Below are 15,397 nucleotides of genomic sequence, written 5' to 3' on the forward strand. Positions count from 1 at the left end.
TGATAAGAACAAGCAATTATAATAATGAAAAAAACCAACACAAACTCTTTCTAGGCATGTATTTCAATAGATAATGGAAATGGAAGAGAGTAGAGCACAGTACAATCATGTCAGGCAACATTCAAGCTTCAATCAAAAAAATTCCTTTTTTCAATTTTATTTAAGTGCTAAGATTTTGGCTATTGAATTACAAGACTCAGTAATCCCCTTACCCCCTCCCACAAACAGCATATGCTACCAATATAAAATATATCCATAGATACAATGAATAATAAGTATATTAGGCTACTACAGTGAACAAATCAGTAAGATGTTTTGATCACTACAAGATCGCTACAAGACAATTCAGATAATCCCCATATTAGTAGCTTTCCAACATTTACGATAATGTCCAACTGAGTAGAACATGAAATGAATTGTTCTCTTAGTAAAAGACAGTGTATCGAAAAATCTGATCTTCAAATGAAACGCTATGCCTTGACAGATCAACACACAATCCGTCCTTTAAAGTAATACAGTTTATAAACAGATATAACAATGTTTATGTATTGACTATATTAATAAGCTTTAAACAGTACTTACTGAAGATTCTTTTAATGCTGCTGACAGTCTCAGCAGCTTACAACATTAAGGTGAAGTGATTTTTATCCCCCTCAGTGTTCAAAGTACTCAGTACTTTTCATGCACATTTTAATGTTCCTAATTATTATCTTTATTTTCATGCATTTCCTAGATAGATATCATCTATCCTCTTTTTTTTTTTTTTTTCAGAGATCCACAGTGCTCCCCTCAGCCCCCATATTCTGAATCCCAAATAACTTATGGTAAAAATACAAATTCTGTTCTGGAAGAAAACATACAAAATATACACCATGTAGTGTGCGCACCTAAATATCTTGATTGTCAAGTAGTGCAAGTTTCCGCTTTGACGTACATACTTTTTGGTTTTAGAGACAAGAATTTGTTTTACTGATCTTTGTGGATCCCATTTCTTGCCATTTTTGGTAGTCTTTGTCCCTTCGTGTAAGCGTGGTACCAGAAGTGGAGAAACAAGACTAAAAACATAGAGCCATACAGCCAAATAATAAACATGAAAATTGGATACTGGTACGGACAATCATCCATGATGTAGATTTGTCCTATATGAACTGTAATCATAATAAACTGGACCTGGAGGGAAAAGGTGAAGAAAAGAAGTACTTTTTAAATAAATGACAGACTTACTATAGAAGTTTAAAAAAATTCAGCATAACCTGTATGCAGAAAAACATATAGGAGGCATGGAGCCAGGGTAAAGTGGGGAGCAACAGGGACACCAACACAACTTCTTAATATGACAGAGATCACCTTTACAGCCCCTCTCCAAAAACCTTACTCCACTGAAAAACAGTTTTACAGAGAAAAGGCAGAAAAGTCCTGGGACAAATTGAATTACAAGCAGCACTGAGAAACTCATAGCAGGAGAATGAGATTCTACCCTGGCCAGTTCAGAGAAGAAGGAAGGAGGCAAACAGTGTTTGACCAGTGACAAATGGGAGGCTCCTTTAGAGAAATTAGCCGGGGGGGGGGGGGGCAGGGGGGGGCAGAAAGAGCAACCATTACAGGGTTTGGGAATATGAATTCCCACCTTCCCTGCACACTAGCACGTGACAAAAAAGTATTCCACATGAACTCCAAGTTAATAGTCCACTGGTAGTGCCTCCAAGACAAAAAGACTGAGTTATAAATATTCAAGCTACATTGTTCAGAGTTGCACATGGTTACATGAACTATTCTATTAACATCAGCCCTAGGTGCAAGCAGACAGGGTGCTCTTTTCCCTCCTCCATTAGCATCCTTGCTCATGATAAGCAAATTGTTTAGCCAGGAGCTGAATTTCGAAAATCCAGCTGTTAAAAAACACGGGCATCAAAAAATCACCCAGAACCATAACCTTTCAAAAGTGATGTAAAACTGATAAACACAATGTAATTACTACAGGACCATTTTGTAATGCTCTGGGGTGAAGAGAGGACCCTGACATTAGCTCAGCTGGTTAGAGCATGGTGCTACTAACACCAAGATTGTGGGTTTGATCCCAGTGTGGGCCATTCATTTAAGAGTTGGACTCCATGAGCCTTGTGGGTCTCTTCCAACTCAGATTATTCTTTGATTCTGTGACTAAATTCTCTAAACATAAACACTTTCTATGAAAGAACAGACATGAAATTCAAAAGAAATATTTTTCCCTTTCCTCACTACTAGTTACATATGTATTCTGTACATTGATTGTATTTTCTTGGCATAAACTTACGTTTTAATAATTTTTATACAAGTAATGAGTTTTGTAAGTATATTTACCAAGTATTGCATAACTGAAAAGCTCATGTGTCTACACCATTCTTATAGTGAATGCTGAAGTCAGCAGATTTAAGTATATAACTGGAGAGCTCACACCTTTTGTTTTCCTCAATTAAAACATAAATCTTGTACCAACTATAACCTACACACATGAACATAAATAACTAAAAGTACAAATTTATTGCATTAAGTCTGTGTCAGCCACAATTGCATTTTTGAGAGTTGTATCTGTCAAAAGCAGTTACTCACAAGTTGTATAGTTGTCATGTACTTTTTCCACCACAAATATTTATGGTAGGCTGGTCCCAAAGAACAGATTCCATAATAAGTATACATGACAACATGGACAATACAGTTCAACAAAGCATGAAATGTTCCCAAACCACCTGTAGAAAAACAAAACATAGTAGTAGTATTGCATCAGGTATTTAAAAAGCCACCTCAGGTCCTAGCAGATATTTTGAGTAAGAGTAGGAAAAACATGTACCAAAAAAAAATAGATTTTGACTAATCCTCAAGGTATTTAACCTGAATTGGGGTGATATCAGTTCTGAGGGATATCAGTTTGCTGTCTCAGAAACAGCTTCAGCATGTCAATGAATGCAAAAAGTTAGAGCTAAAAGTGATCCAAGAAGCAGTAGACAGCAAAGTACTTTTAAGAGAAATATGAACATGAAACTACTGAGCATAAAAGAAAAAATTACATAAAAGGAGAGATTTAGTGAGGGAAAAGAGTGCTATTTTCCCATTAAGAATCATTCCAATTAAAAATAAAACATTTTGTGTTTTTAGTAGCTCACACTACTCTTCCAGCTTGATAGAGCATAACTCCTCCAGCTGTGATTGCAAACTTTCTTTGAAACTTAACTATTTGTATTTTCTAAAATAATTTGAGTGTTCTTACAGTTCAAACATACATACTTTTTTTGGCTTGCACAGTGAATATTCAGAAGAAAAAATAAATAGTTAAAGCAGAGAAAAAAAGAAAAGAACAACCTAATCAACAGTGCAAAACTATGCTCCAAAAAGCAACACTATACTAAGCACCATGTTACAATTCTCTATTTATATCCAATCCCAGAATCAGCATCTCCATCCAAACCTATTGTTTTTTTTAAAAACAGGTTGAAAACTTGATAGATGCTGCTATTCAGAAAGACAAACACTGATGAAACTGAATACAAGGTAATCATCAGCAGGACTGAAATTCTTGAAAAAATTTTAAGTTATCAAACAGAAAAATATTTAGAAAGGTAAGTGTAAAGATAAGCAATAGAGTTTTTGGAGTAAACACAGCTCTGCATGAATATGAGAAACTATTTCTAGCAGAGAACAAAACAATTCTTGCACACTTTGCTGAAAGTATTTGTCAAGTTATATGGGAAATTTGAATCTTATGCAAAATCAGAAGCCTGTAGCTGGTATACTGATCCAACATCCAGATAAAAGGTAGAAAGTTAATCACCTATTAAATGGAAAATTTTCAAGGTTGAAGAGGAGGGACAGCTATTTGCTGCAGGTTTTCTTTTGCAAATCTATTAACACACTGAGGTGTATACTGAGAAAACTACTCACAATTAACTTAATACCAGTTACTCAGAAATATTTGAGAATTACACAGTCAATTCACCAGTTTCCTAATAACAGAAACTCAACAAATGCAGTAGTTATACACTAGTAAAAGCTGCACACTGGACAGATTCAATAGATCCCATCTGCACATTTTCAGGACTACTTCAAGGTCTTGGTTTTGTATTCACAAAACAGACTCTAACAGATCAGATTAATAAGCAGTGGTTCTCTTCATCAATCCATCACCAATGTTCTGGGACAAAAAAATCCAAAATACGCTGTCAGGAAACATAAGGGAATAAACATGTATAACCCCCTCTATTTCTCAGTAAAAGCTCCTAAAAAGGCCTAAACTATCCCAGAAATTGACTAATAATTGACTGCATATTCCTCCACTCTGTTCTTATCAGACTATTGTCATGGCAAGCTGTATTTATTAGTGGTGCATACTAATAACATAACATAGGAAGATGCATGCAGAGATACACAGAGCAGAAAAGGAGAAAGTGAAGGTAGGCTGGTAGCGGACAAAGAATTTTAATTCAGTACAATTCAAATACGTTTCTTTAATAAAGAAAGTCTAGAAAAATATTTCTGTAGCTTTGTGAAAGCCAAAATATTATATGTAAATAAACCCCATTCACACTACCTAAAGCCAGTAAAAGTAACTGCAACAAAGACTGAATAATTTTTCAAGCAGAGTCCCCCCCCCAACTCAGTTCTAACATTTCAGGAGGACAAACGGTTTTGAAGTAGTTTCGACGGTTATTTGCCTCATGTATCTCCTCCAGCACTTCTGATTTTACAATCACTTGCCTTTTTCATGTAATAATGCTTTTTGCTTATATACATCTCTCTCCTCTGCATCTTTTCCCCCCATAAGAAATCAGCACTGCACAAAATGCTGTCAAATAGGAAAAATGAGTAGTCCCCAACCTTTCCAATAATTATGGTGATCTCAGTTGTTCCATAAAATACTGCAGAAATCTAAATTTAAAAACACGGATGTTTGCAAGATGTTTAATTCTGTTCTTCTTTTTTTGTCTACCATAGTTAACTTTTACTACCAGAAGATATGTTCAACTCAAACTCAACTCTCTCTCCACTACCTGCAGCAAATTTGACTCCAAACCACCAGGTCCATGGCATGATGGAATGATGAAAGACATGCAGGAATGTAACTTGGTTGTTTTTCTTACGCAGCACAAAAAATATCTGAAACAGATTTTTAATGAACAGGATGTTACAGAAAATAATCAAGCCCAACATACTTAAAGAAAACTGTATGTATCAGTGCTGGTTGCTCACAACTATACATTTAAGAGTACTTTGCAATTGCAGTCTTGGGAGAAGAAGGAAAACTGAAAGTCTAGATATGCAGATTAGTTTTCAAAAAAAATTAAAACCAGTATGTAAAATCCACCCGAGAAGCCAGTGCAAGCTTTGAAATGAAATGTTCAAGGCTGAGCCATCACCTACATGTGCAACGAGAGTGTAAGATGGACTTGGTTGGATTGAGAAGTCTTTAGAAGCATCAGATTTTAAATCCTCTGAACTATTAATGAAATGCCATTTGAGAAAATCAACTGAAGGATTAGCAACAGATAGAGATAGTAGAAAATAATAGAAAAATAGCACTTTATTATGAACATTGAACAAGCCACCCTTGGAAAACAGCAAAACTGGACAGAGTATATGTAGGTACACTTAACTGATATTGACAGGCCACATTTTAAAGGACAGACATTGAGGGAAGTGTTAAGGGAAGACAGAGGAAGAAAACTCTGTAAAGAGAAGTCAGGTCATGCAAAGCGTAGTATCAGATGGCAAGCAAATAAACACAGAAGAGAAGAAGTCTAGTTTGCTGGGGAAAACATTTGGAATCAGCAGATTTAAATACAGCTAAGAAATTACTTTTGCAATAAAAGTAAAAAGCTGATGAGAAACAGGTACCTAGTTGTGTGGATTCAAACAAAGTAAAATAAAAAAAAAAAACCTTCAGGCTCAAGACTAATTAAAAAGGAGCACTCTAACCTGTGGGGAATAAAGGCAAATAGAGGAACGAGCTTGTCGGGATTTTCCAGTTTTAGCATTCCTGACCCTTCCATTACCATTCCATTTGGTTTAATCAGTAAGATCTTCCAGTGTTGCATCATGAGCATTTGTAGAAAGAAAGTCAGATGGCTAACTTTGCTCGAAGAGCGTAGAACATCCTCACTGTTCATGAGTCAATTCCTGAACCACCACTATTGGTGGCAAATAGAACTGCAGATGATTTCAGCACTCGGAAGCTGGTTTGAAAATATCTAAGCCAATCCTACTTGATGTCAGTCTTGGAAAGAGAGAAAGGCAGATGACTGCTGATGGTAAGCAAGGTCTGCATTCTGCTTCAATGCATTGCTGTTCAGACTTTCTTTGCAAAAGGGTAGAGTGTCAGCCTGACATCAAACACCTCCATAATCATGACCCTCAAAGCAATCCCAGAAATTTAGAGAAGGTAGGTATGGCAATTTTGTGCTGTATTCAGAGCTGATGATGATAATGTTCTGAATGAAAAAGATAAAATCTGAATATGATATGAAAAAATATATTCACTATAATCACCTCTTTTTTATCTGCAGTGTTGAGACAAGCATTGCCATAGCATAACAGGTTAGTGTATTCAGCTGTTAAACAGGCAATTTATCTGGTCTTCCTAAATTTTTAAAGCTGTGTTCTCTCATTAACATTTTTCCTGATAATCAAGGAATGACAGTGTAATAGGACAATCAGATGAGTTAATAAGGGTAAATATCTGGATGGTATTCTAATGATTGAAGACTGGAGGACTAACTAAAAAGCAATTTATATCCCCAGTGCTCAACAGCACTGGTCCTTCTACTGTGGAAACATCACTATTTCTTTTATTAGGCTAAAGTACTTACAGTATCTAATAATTCAATGAACTTGGAAAAGAAGTAAAGCCAACAAGTTCGCACCATCTGCAAGAGTACAAAGAAACCCTGTCAAAGCATAATAGTCAAAAACAAAATTAAGCAGCTGCAGGACAAATAAATATATATAGGAAAGTAAATAAATATATAAAGGAAAGCATCAGGTTAAGTGGTGTCCCAAAGCTGACAGAAATATTTAAGTGTATGTTTTTTTTGGTTTTTCTTTAAAAACACAAAACATTTTTAAATCCCAAAGGAATTTTAAAACCAAGAAGAACAAGCAACAAATTCATTGGCTCTTTCTTTGTCCCAACCAACCAACCCCTCCAGTTATCTCACATGCTCTACATTATGTAAAAGGGCATTTCCACATAGTGCATTTCACTCTACAGCAGTGCATTCAAAAAAAGCAGGCTGTTCAAAAAGCATTTCTAAAAATAAAGTCAGTGCATAACAAGACTACTTTGAACGACCTGATCTAGAGGAAGATGTCCTTGCTCATGGCATGGAGGTTGGAACTAGAGGATCTTCAAGGTCACTTCCAACCCAAACCATTCTATGGTTCTCTGATAATAATTCAGCTTTGTGTTTGGCAACTTACCCTTAGAGCTGTTGGTGACCTTGAGTAGTCAACAATATCACACCGGAACGAGTACCCTGTGGCCCAACCCGACATAAGAAACTGGAGCAAAGAAAAGGGAAAGGGCAAAAATTTACTTTACTTCCTTTGAAAAATTCATTAATTTTGGATTATTTTTGCAGTCACTAAGCAGGATAGGAAAAACAATATTAAAAACATGTCAAATAAGTTACTTTGTCAATCATCTACCTCTGCGTGGGATAACTACCACAAAATCCTTTGCTGTTGCAGATTAATGAATTCCTCATTCCAAGACCACACCTGTAGACAGGAATTTTCTTCCTACACTCATTATTTCAGCATTAGTAACTGAAGAGGAGAAACAGCTTCCTCTCAAAACTAATGCTAAAAACCAACTTACTGTGTAAATCAGACCACAAAACCATAGCTAACCATCTTAATACTGAAAAGAATCCAACACAGCATCTTAATACTCTAACGAAATTAGCACTATAAAAAACTATAATTGCTAATTATCATTAAAGACAAGGAACAAATCCATATGCAGAATACATATTTAATATCATAGTTTCTAAAATTTTTCCTTAGTTAAACTGAGTGATTCAGTTGGTCTTTCAGTGATAAAAGTGATGAGGAGCTACAATAAGAACACACACATGACCAAAGGATTGTATGTACCAAATATCATTTAATCTTTTCTCTTTGAATATATTAAATAATATATATAATATAATAATATAATAAATCTATTTGGACATGAGCAACATTATTAATATTACACTTGGCTCATTCCACTGCCAGCCCCTATGACTACTGTATTTTATATCTGTTTATAAAGTGCTTCTCATCATCACTATCCTCTCACGCATGCTAAGAGGTTCAACTCCCTTAACAGATGCAGGAGTTTAGTCTTTTTAACTTCCTAAAAGAACTGGTTGCTTAAAGAAAGTAAGTTCTGGAACACCACCAAGACAGCACAGTACTAACTCACCCACCAAATTACTTGGTTCCAAAGAGGGAAAGAATCGGCTTCTTGGTGACTACCAGACAACAGCAGAAATTCAATCTGTTACACTCTGTCCATGATTCTTTCATGAAATTGTAACATGGAAGTCTTGATAGCAGACTAATTGAATACTGTGGTAATGTCAGACACTAACAGAAGTTTTTTGGGGTTTTTTTTGTTTGATTGTTTCTTTGTGGGAGGTTTTTTTGGGTTTAGGGGTTTTTTTTGAGGATTATAACAAAAACGGAAACCAAATTTTAAAAGGAAGTTTGGCAATTTTTCAAAGTGATGTTTAAATAGCAAAAGCATCTTACCCACCACTTTCCACACTGCAATCATATCACAAAGTAGCTGTTGCTGCACTGCCTTTAGAGTGGTTCGAAGAAATGTCAAGTAGTTCATTGTAACTCCTGATGACATTCATGCAAATTGAACTACAAGAAACATGTACTACCAATTTGGCACAATAATCTGAACTTTTTCAAGAATCACTAGTTTAGCATACTGCTTGGAGGAATATAATTACAACCATCAGAATAATATTTTTTTGATAACTGCAGAGTGGGAGTTATCTTAATAGACTTACTAAAAGTTAGTAGATAGAGACATGAAATATATAAATACATTACAACCAAAAGTAGCACTTACTTCATAAGTCATATATAAAGAGAGGACTACCACACCAAAATTATAAAAGGTCATTATCTGCCTGAGTTCAAAAGGTTTTTTATTTTCCATGAGTTTGGGTCCCAAGGAAGTGACAAAATAAATGTAGGTTCCAATGATAAAGGTTGTTGGAAAAGGTGAAGACATGAGTGGCCAGCCTTCCAGTCTTGGATCTAGAGGGGGAGGAGAGAAAAAATTAAATCGGATGTCTACAGTACTTATTAAAACAGCTACAGAAAAGTATTTAATTCCTAATGGTTTATGTTTTCTTGTCAAATCAATCATGTTTCAGAGTCTATTCACCTCAAATCCATACCGACTGGATAATAAGATTGAGGACCTGTATGTTTCAATGCTTTTTTTCTGCATCAATACTTCACAGATAATGAAAAGGAGACAGAATCATGAGTGATGTGATTTTCTGTCTCTACAGTACCATAAAAAACACACTTTCATATTAGAAGGAAGTTGTAATATATCAAGCAAGTATTGTGTGTTCCTTTCCAGTTATCCCAGAGAGATATATTGCAGAGACACCTCCTTATATGCACACCTCATTCCCTCTCCCTACAGCTGAGGCTGGCAGGCATTCCATCCAAGCATCACCATGACTCCACTGAACCCTTCTGGGGTTCATCACCAAGTCCCAGCGCAGCAAAGACTTCCACATTTCTCCATAAGCAGGAGAACTGACACAAGCTTCATGGATTTTTTTAAATTTTTATTTGATTTGACTTTTATATACTGACTTCAGGAAGATTTGTTTCAAAATGATCCCAAACTTAAATACTGACTCAGTAAACTGCTGTTTTCATGGCTTGCTGCTGTATTTTAAGAGTGAAATTATACTATTGCAATTTTTGTCAAGTGTAATTCATAGGCAAACACTTTAAGTCAGCAAATTTTCAACTTACAGCATTCAAGCAACCTATCACCCATGAGACCCTCTGATGTGGTTTACAGCCAATGAAAGTGTAAAAACAGATTGAGGAGGAAAGCACATTATAATGCTGCTCACAGTTTGTAATGTGCCAGTGCTGCTGCTCACAGACCAACAAGGACTGTGAACCACAGCGCTCGGCATCTGCCTCTGTGCACTGCAAGAGAATCACCAGCTCTTTACAACTGACTGCTCTTTCTACATCCACTCTTGCACTGCTCCTACCAAACCATTCCTATTGTTCTTCCCGGCTTGATCCTGAGGAAACCATTTTCCACCACTAACAGTGTGCTACCAAATGCCAAATATAAGCACTGGTGGGCAGGGAGACAAGGAACTCATGTTCTGAAGTCATGGACACTGCAGCAGAAACGCTTCCTTCATCATCCAGCTCCATCCCAATCCATTTCACCTCACCAGCTATACTGATTAAACTCCCTTCTTGCTTGCATGTGCTTTTACAGAACAAGAGAAAAGGTGCTCAGCTATGCTGAAAAAGATAATCTTATCTATCAAACTTCAATCGCTTCTCAAATTTTTCCCAGGAATCGGCTAATTCCTCTCACTATGTGCTTACTGCAGTAAGAAACACTGAGATAGATGGGTCTTAACTCCAAAATTGAGATATTCTGTCAGTTTTTGGTAAACATACAGAACAACAATATAAAATCAAGGCTTGTTTAATATCCTTTACTAGCTGCAACAAGAAACTGACATTCCTTTTCAAAATAGAGCTGTGACAGAGTTAATTACTCTGAGGATTAATTTCAAAACACTGAAACTTACCAGACTTTGTTAGTTTTTTTCACTTTGCAAAAGCAAAATACAGTAACACCATGAGCCTGCATTAATTAACCCATAAAATCCAATTGTTTGATATTGAAAAAGAGTTAAAACCTTATATTCAGCAGCACAGGAGAAATGTAAACTATATATTTAGGCAAGCCAATAACACAGAAAAATCACTGTCTGCACTTTATTTACTGAGAGTTCATACCCATAAACTACCTAAGTTTTGCTTATTTCCTATTTTAAAATGCAGAAATAGTTTGCAATGTCAAAAGGTAACTGGCAAGTTTTACAAAAACTTATAGGATGACAAAGCTACTTTTAAGTTGGTCAACAGCACGTTGCTATTCAAAATTATTGGCAGATTTAAATTACTCACCAGCATCTTTAATCCATTCATCATAGAGTAGTACAGCCTTTGAAGTCAGATTGCTAAGGGCCATTTTCACTTGATAAAGATTTTATGATGCTGCCTGCAGGAAAACAAACCAAAACAGAAATATGGATTTCTGTCAATAAAATAGAGATCAGTAAAGTTTTATGGAAAATATTTTCAAGAAACAGAATAGTGAAAAACAGAGAGAGCTAACAGAGCACCACATGTGAAATACAGATCAGGAAGCGTTAGCTGACCACATCCCACTATCCTTGGGTCTAATTTATAGCTGAGCTGTTATCCACGACAATATGATTTTGCAATCTATACATACAAACCAGGTGCTTACGTGCCATAAAGTTTATCTCGAGAAACCATGCTGTGGTTAACCATTACAGTTAAGGGACAAATATGAATAAACAGTAGATACTTAAAAATTCATTTTTATTACCATCTCCACTTAAAGTCCAAGTCACTGATATGTGGAGTTCAGCTTTGCAGCATTTATTATTGAAAAATAATATTAATTTTCTAAGAAGTGTTTCTAAGGTAGGTGGGAAGGAGAAAACCTACCAATATGTCAGCATATTCCTTTTAAATACAATAATTAGCTATGTTATAATTAGTGTGCAAATCCCACTCTGACGAATCAACTGTTTCCACATCAGGATAGTGGAATGTCACAGTACAAGTGGTAATATCATTAACTCACAAAAATTATCCAGCACCTCCACTCTGCATGCAGCACCTCCCACATATGTAAAATTTTTCCAAGTATGCTTATATGAATACCCTTTTTTTTCTCCACCGTCAAGTACTCACCAGCTCTTCCCTTGTCTCATCCCCTCTAGAAAATACCTTTTAAAAACCCCAGCACATTTAAAGGGTGTCTCTCCTATTCCCACTGAGTGTCTCACTTTACCATACGATTTCTCTCCATAACCCTGAGCAATCTTCACACTATATTCACCTTTATTAGTTCAGGCTGCACCACACCTTGATAACAAGCTCCCTTCCTCTGGCAGCCCTTCTGCATCTCCTCGAGGCTAACCAGCTGCAGGTTTGGAGAGCTGGTTCTGCCCTCAAGATCATAATGCATCCTCACGTCTTCTGATTATCATCTTCTCATTTGTTCTCACCATAACAGTTCTGAAAAATAATTTCACCCACATCTCCACTTCTACAAGTTCCTGTTCACTGCCATTTCACAGGAGTTTTTAGCCATTATACCCACCCTTCATCACAAGATCCAACACAGATAAGACTACCTTCATTAGGGTTCATTTGATCTACTTTGTCCCAATTCTCGTTTTGCTACCCACTTGTTTCCCTGCTTGCAATTCTGTCCTATGCCCCTGAATATCTGAAACCACTATCAATTTCACATTTGGAAAATATTCCCTCTGCAAGTCTCTTTGAAGTTCACATTTTCTAGAAGTATCATCCTCCAGTATCAGCATTTCCCAACTCAACGTCATTGCCTTTGTGCTGACCATTTTCACATGCCCTACACTCATATTACAATGTTTGCTTCAAAGATCTATATTTATAAAGATGCTTGCAAGATCGGAAGTAGGGGGCATCCTCTTGCTTTTCTAATGGAAACCAAAAGGGTCCTCTTCCATTTGGCACTAGCAATCAAATGATCGAAAAGATTTTATGGTTACAGGCGAACTATAAATATTATTGCCATCTTGCTCCATAAGCCACACTATTGATGATATCAAAAATGCATAAATTCAACCCTGTCTTGAACACCAGGTACTTTAGACTGCCCAACTGTGACAGCCAGGCAATTCAGCTGTAACTGGTGCTGAGGAGGAAGCATTAATAAAACCTTTACTTCATAAATAATCACTGTAATTAAATGTTTAGACTGATTACCTAAAAAAGTTATCCTTTTAGTCCAGTATTCTTTCCATTTCAGATGTACTAGAACAGTCTATCCAGAGACAAGGCATTGCAAACTAAAGGTATTTCGTTCAGCAGTTACAGTAAAATTCTACCAAAGCCTACAGACACCTTGTGCACAGTATGGCTCAGTTTTTCAACAAATATATTCACTGAATACAAATAATCACATTATATTTAACTGGTTCTTCAATAAGAAAAATAGTTTACTGATTTTACTGCTACTCGTGCTAGTTTTCCCACCCTAATACTACTGGAACTCAGACTGGTTAGTTCAACATCTTGACCAAGACTAAAGTTATACAAGTATCTACTTCTTAAAAACATGTTCTCAAAAATTCAGAAAATTCAGTGTAGATGTTGGCTCTAAATTAATTGGCATTTAAAATTGCCATTTACCTTGTTCCACCTCTCCTGAGCCCCCACCTCTCCTGCAACTCCACTTGCAGCTCCTCTCCCTTTAAAACATTCCACAAGACAGCAAAGGCTCCAAGCCTTCAAGGTTCATTTTCTGTTCATAGCCAAGCAAGATACAACTGCAGTTGCCAAAGTTATTCGGCAAGTTCAATAACTATACTTGAGAGAAGGATGTACCAGGCAGAAATCAGCCACACAGTAGTGATTGATCAATTAATCTGAACCTAAAAGTAAGCAAAATTTAGTAAGTTAAACCCAATTATTTTAAGAGTAGAAATAAAGTGTGCAAGAAAGACCATGCTGTTCAAAACTTTCCTATGGTTAAAAGATTTAAAACCAACTTTCATATATGACATTATTACTTTGCTTTCAATGTGCTTTAACTAGCTACTTTCTTAACTAGCTACTCAGTTTTCCTTTGTAAATCCATTTCTATGAACAATAGTTTACATTAATGTTAGGTTTTGAGGATAAGTTGTTTGTTTACAACCTACAAAAGTAGGGTTAATGGCAGCATGAAAGATATTTTGTCTTATCCTTTTACACGTAGTTCACAAGCAAATTCATATGCACTGGAAAATAACATGATCAAGGCTTGGTTTTGTTGTTGTTTTTTTTTAATAGAAGAGTTCAAAAACAAAAACCACATACCCACACACAAGATAAACAACTAGCTTCTGCTTCACCAAGAAAAAACAAACCATTTTTGAAAGACTGTTTTTTTATAGTACAGCTGTTGTTAAGAAGTAACTTATAATGCTTTGACCATAATACAATCTTCCAAAAAGTTTGGCAGTTTTGAAGGCTACAGAACTTATCTTCTAAATGCAAGACTGGAAAGAGTTTGCCTGAAGGGACAAAGACTTGGGGCCAGAGAAGGCCATTTGTTAAATACACAGCTTTAGTTCTTCATGCTATAAACTCATCTGCCCATTAAGCATTTGTACAGCCACAGTTCAGTCAGGAAAATGTACATTTGGTTTACATACCTGCTAAAGTACTTACAGAATCAGCACATCAGCACTTTTATTTCCAATGTTCCACTTTCTGCTCATGTCAAAATTGTGCCATAAAATGCACAGCTGAGTGTCTAGTTTGTAGCAAACCCTCTCAATATTAGGTAAGTCACATTAGCAAACTCATTTTCAAAATTAGGTTATTTTAAATGACATATTGCAAGCTACTTACATAAATTTAAAAATGCAGTCATATAAGTAGTCTGTCCACCTTGCAAAGTTTTAAATAACATACAGTCAGTCCTCTCAAACACGTGCATTTGAAAAACAAGCACCAAAATCACCTCAAAAACATATTCAAGGTACTCAGCTCTTCAAAAGAAATAAGCGCTTTTTCTGGTTTTGTCAATGGAAATAATATTGTGCACCTAGGTTCCAGCCAGCTGTTACTAGCATCATTTCTGAAGATATCTTTAAACAAATGTGCCCTCCACCGCTTCAAAAATAGGAGGTATGAAGCAAAAGAGAAAAAGGGCTATGTTAAAAGAGCAAAGTAACTTGCTGTCCTCTGGTCCCCTGCAGCTCAGCAGACAGGTGGATAAGCCCACTAATTGCAGCTGAGTTAAAGCATACAGCTTGGCAGAACCAATTTCAAGTCAGACCATTACCTTTACTGGGAAGGCAAGGGCAGATTAGATCATTTACAGCAACCAGAAATGCCACAGATACTACAGCAAACTATATGAGAATGTTTGATGATGAAAAGTGGTAAGGAAAGAAGTTGCTGGAAGTGCTCAAGTTCAGTCAGCTCATAAAACTATTAGTGATTTTTTTTAACGGGAATTACTGGTATGCTTCAAACATTTCTTATTTCTAAATGAGAACAAGAA

At 36.1% G+C, this 15,397-nt stretch overlaps 1 protein-coding gene across 4 annotated transcripts in view; it reads right to left on the minus strand.

Annotated features, from left to right (window-relative positions):
- Positions 1-44: 44 nt before the first annotated feature.
- The window catches only part of ELOVL7 (ELOVL fatty acid elongase 7), a 56,181-nt gene continuing 40,828 nt past the window's right edge, over positions 45-15,397 (minus strand). For all 4 annotated transcript variants that reach the window (XM_064643188.1, XM_064643187.1, XM_064643190.1 and 1 more), the window contains 7 exons: positions 11,227-11,320; positions 9,101-9,291; positions 7,447-7,527; positions 6,837-6,893; positions 5,022-5,127; positions 2,590-2,726; positions 45-1,170 (listed from right to left, as the gene is read on the minus strand). In XM_064643188.1, the coding sequence (XP_064499258.1) occupies positions 967-1,170; positions 2,590-2,726; positions 5,022-5,127; positions 6,837-6,893; positions 7,447-7,527; positions 9,101-9,291; positions 11,227-11,290 (840 nt within the window). In that variant the 5' untranslated portion in view covers positions 11,291-11,320 and the 3' untranslated portion in view covers positions 45-966. The remainder of the gene's footprint in view (positions 1,171-2,589; positions 2,727-5,021; positions 5,128-6,836; positions 6,894-7,446; positions 7,528-9,100; positions 9,292-11,226; positions 11,321-15,397) is intronic.

Source organism: Pseudopipra pipra, chromosome Z (assembly GCF_036250125.1).
Source record: "Pseudopipra pipra isolate bDixPip1 chromosome Z, bDixPip1.hap1, whole genome shotgun sequence".
Taxonomy (NCBI): domain Eukaryota; kingdom Metazoa; phylum Chordata; class Aves; order Passeriformes; family Pipridae; genus Pseudopipra; species Pseudopipra pipra.